The sequence below is a fragment of the Equus quagga genome, chromosome 4, assembly GCF_021613505.1.
Source record: "Equus quagga isolate Etosha38 chromosome 4, UCLA_HA_Equagga_1.0, whole genome shotgun sequence".
Classification (NCBI taxonomy): domain Eukaryota; kingdom Metazoa; phylum Chordata; class Mammalia; order Perissodactyla; family Equidae; genus Equus; species Equus quagga.
The window spans coordinates 12337280-12339925 of NC_060270.1; the positions used below are offsets into that span (position 1 = coordinate 12337280).

The following is a 2646-nucleotide window of genomic DNA, read 5'->3' on the forward strand; positions in this document are numbered from 1 at the left end:
GGGGGCAGGGGTATGGGCATCTACCTGCGCGAGGCCACACCCGGGTCTGACATGCTGTAATGCGTACATAATTCTACAGGCTCAAAATTGCATCCACATTACAAAGCACATGGCTAATTGATCACATGTCCCTTTATTCATCGATGCACACATGCAGGGAGAGGGGAGTCAGAAGGAGGAAATCAGGAGGCTTGAACTCCCTTGGAAGGGCTTGTGGTGTTTTCATTGTCTTAAGGAGAGACCAGCTCCGTGGCCAAGTGGTTGAGTTCGCGCCCTCTGCTTCGGTGGCCTGGGGTTTGCCAGTTCAGATCCTGGGTGCAGACGTGGCACCACTCATTGGGCCAGGCTGGGGTGGTGTCCCATATAGCACGACCAGAAGGACCTGCACCTGGAGTGTACAGCTGTGTCCTGGGGAGCGCTTTGGGGAGAAGAAGAAGAAAAGAAAAAAAGGAAAAGGAAGATTGGCAACAGATGTTAGCTCAGGTACCAATCTTAAAAAAAAAAAAAAAAAGATTAAAAAAAAAAATTTGGGAGCTGGAAATATTTGAGTGGTCAAAGTTATAAAGAGATGGCTGGGAAGGTGACTGAAAAATAGAAAGTAGAAAAAAATAAGCCAAAGCTCCACTTACTGACAGTGACTAAACCTGAATGATACTGGAGAAAAAAAATAAAATCATAACAAAGAAGCAGGAAAAAGAAAAAAGATACTGCCCATACTGGTCTCTTAGATCTACCACATGGGCAGCCGCTAATCTGTTTTTTGGCGCTGTGGTATTTCCCGCTCCAGGAATGCATATAAATGGAATTATATAGTATTTTGTCTTTCGTGTCTTTTTTTCTTTCATTCAACACAATGTTGAAACGCATCCATGTTGTGTATATCTTGTGTTCCTTCCTTTCTATGGCTGAAAAGCATTCTCGTGTGTGGGAATCATTACAAATCATTCCACCACGTGACTTTTTGTGTCTGGGTCCTCTCACTGACAAGATCTTGGTGGTGATGAAGAGCAGAAGGAATTAGCGCTGATGCTCGTGGAAAGAACTTGGGATTCCAGAGTGGGAGAGAGGCAGTATATGTTAGGGTCTCGGCAGCAGCCGAAATGAACTATTTTGTGGCCAACAAAGTGGTCTGTGTGAGCATTAAAATTGGGGCACAGGCGGAGCTGGAAGGCAGGCACTGGATGCTCTGTATAAACCAGGGATGGGGGGAGGGCCCCGCGAGGGGATCTGGGAGGTGTATCTGCTCCTGTCTTGGAAGAGCTGGCCTTGCCTCCTGCCTCAGCTAATTGCTGCTGTTGAGCCTCTTGTTGTTTTTGCTGAATAGGCTTGTATTTGGCTCTCTTGAGTTTTGCTCTGTGGTTCTTGAACCAAACCTTCAAGACTGTTGGATGTATCTCCATTTTTGAGGCCATTTCTCTCTGAAGGCTGGAGGTCGGGTATGGGTTCTCATTGAACAGGAGCCGCAAATCCGCCAGTTGTTTCTGAGTGAATATGGTTCTTTTCCTTTGTGGATACTTCTGGTGCTTTCCTTTAGGAAGATCCCCTGGGTCAGACATCGTGTAACCTGGATGTGTTCCTATGCTCTGGTCCAGTGACAAGCTGTCTCCAGATACTTTTTGATTTCTACTTTAATTTCTCCATTCATCCATTGGGTTGTTCAGTAGCATGTTGTTTAGTCTTCACATATTTGTCGCTTTCCTAGCTTTTTTCTTGTAGTTGATTTCTAGTTTCATAGCATTATGGTCAGAAAAGATGCTTGACATGATTTAAATCTTATTAAATTTATTGAGGCTTGCCTTGTTCCCCAACATATGGTCTATTTTTGAAAATGTTGCATGTGCACATGAGAAGAATGTTTATTCTGCTGTTTTTGGATGATATATCTATTAAGTCCATCTGGTCTAGTTTTTCATTTAATTCCACTATTTCCTTGCTGACTTTCTGTCTGGATGATCTATCCATTGATGTAAGTGGTGTGTTGAGGTCCCTGACTATTATTGTGTTACTGTTAATTTTCCCTTTTAGTTCTGTTAATAGTTGCTTTATGTACTTTGGTGTTCCTGTGTTAGGTGCATATATGTTTGTAAGTGTTATATCCTGTTGGTTGAAAGTCTCTTTTATCATTATATACTGCCCTTCTTTGTCTCTTGTTGCCTTTTTTATCTTGAAGTTTACTTTGTATGATAAAAGTATGGCAACACCTGCTTTCTTTTGCTTGCCATTGGCTTGGGGTATTATCTTCAATCCCTTCACTCTGAGCCTGTGTTTGTCTCTAGAGCTGAGATGTGTTTCCTGAAGGCAGTATATTGTTGACTTTTGTCTTTTAATCCACCCAGCCATTCTGTGTCTTTTGATTGGAGAATTCAATCCATTTACATTTAGAGTGATTATTGATATATGAAGGCTTAATACTACCATTTTATTATTTGTTTTCCTGTTCTTCTGTATTTCCCTTGTTTCTCTCTGTGTGTTTCTGACTGCCAATTCATTTTGGTTATTTTCTTTGATGTTTTCTCATTATTTATAATTTGTGTCTCTGTTCTGATGTTTTGTTTAGTGGTTACCATGAGGTTTGTATAAAATATCTTGTAGATGAGATAGCCCAGTTTCTGATAGCCTTTTATCACCATTAACCTAAGCAGGTTC

The 2646-nt window shown here is 41.6% G+C and overlaps 1 protein-coding gene across 1 annotated transcript; it reads right to left on the bottom strand.

Moving 5' to 3' along the window:
- Positions 1 to 977: 977 nt before the first annotated feature.
- Positions 978 to 1556, bottom strand: LOC124238156 (divergent paired-related homeobox-like). The gene has a single exon (XM_046658776.1). The coding sequence runs from the start codon at positions 1554 to 1556 to the stop codon at positions 978 to 980; it is 579 nt and encodes a 192-aa protein (XP_046514732.1).
- Positions 1557 to 2646: the final 1090 nt, after the last annotated feature.

What these genes read in the sequence shown, in the direction of transcription:
- LOC124238156 (XM_046658776.1), bottom strand. Translation starts at nt 1,556, where the DNA reads ATGTCTGACCCAGGGGATCTTCCTAAAGGAAAGCACCAGAAGTATCCA.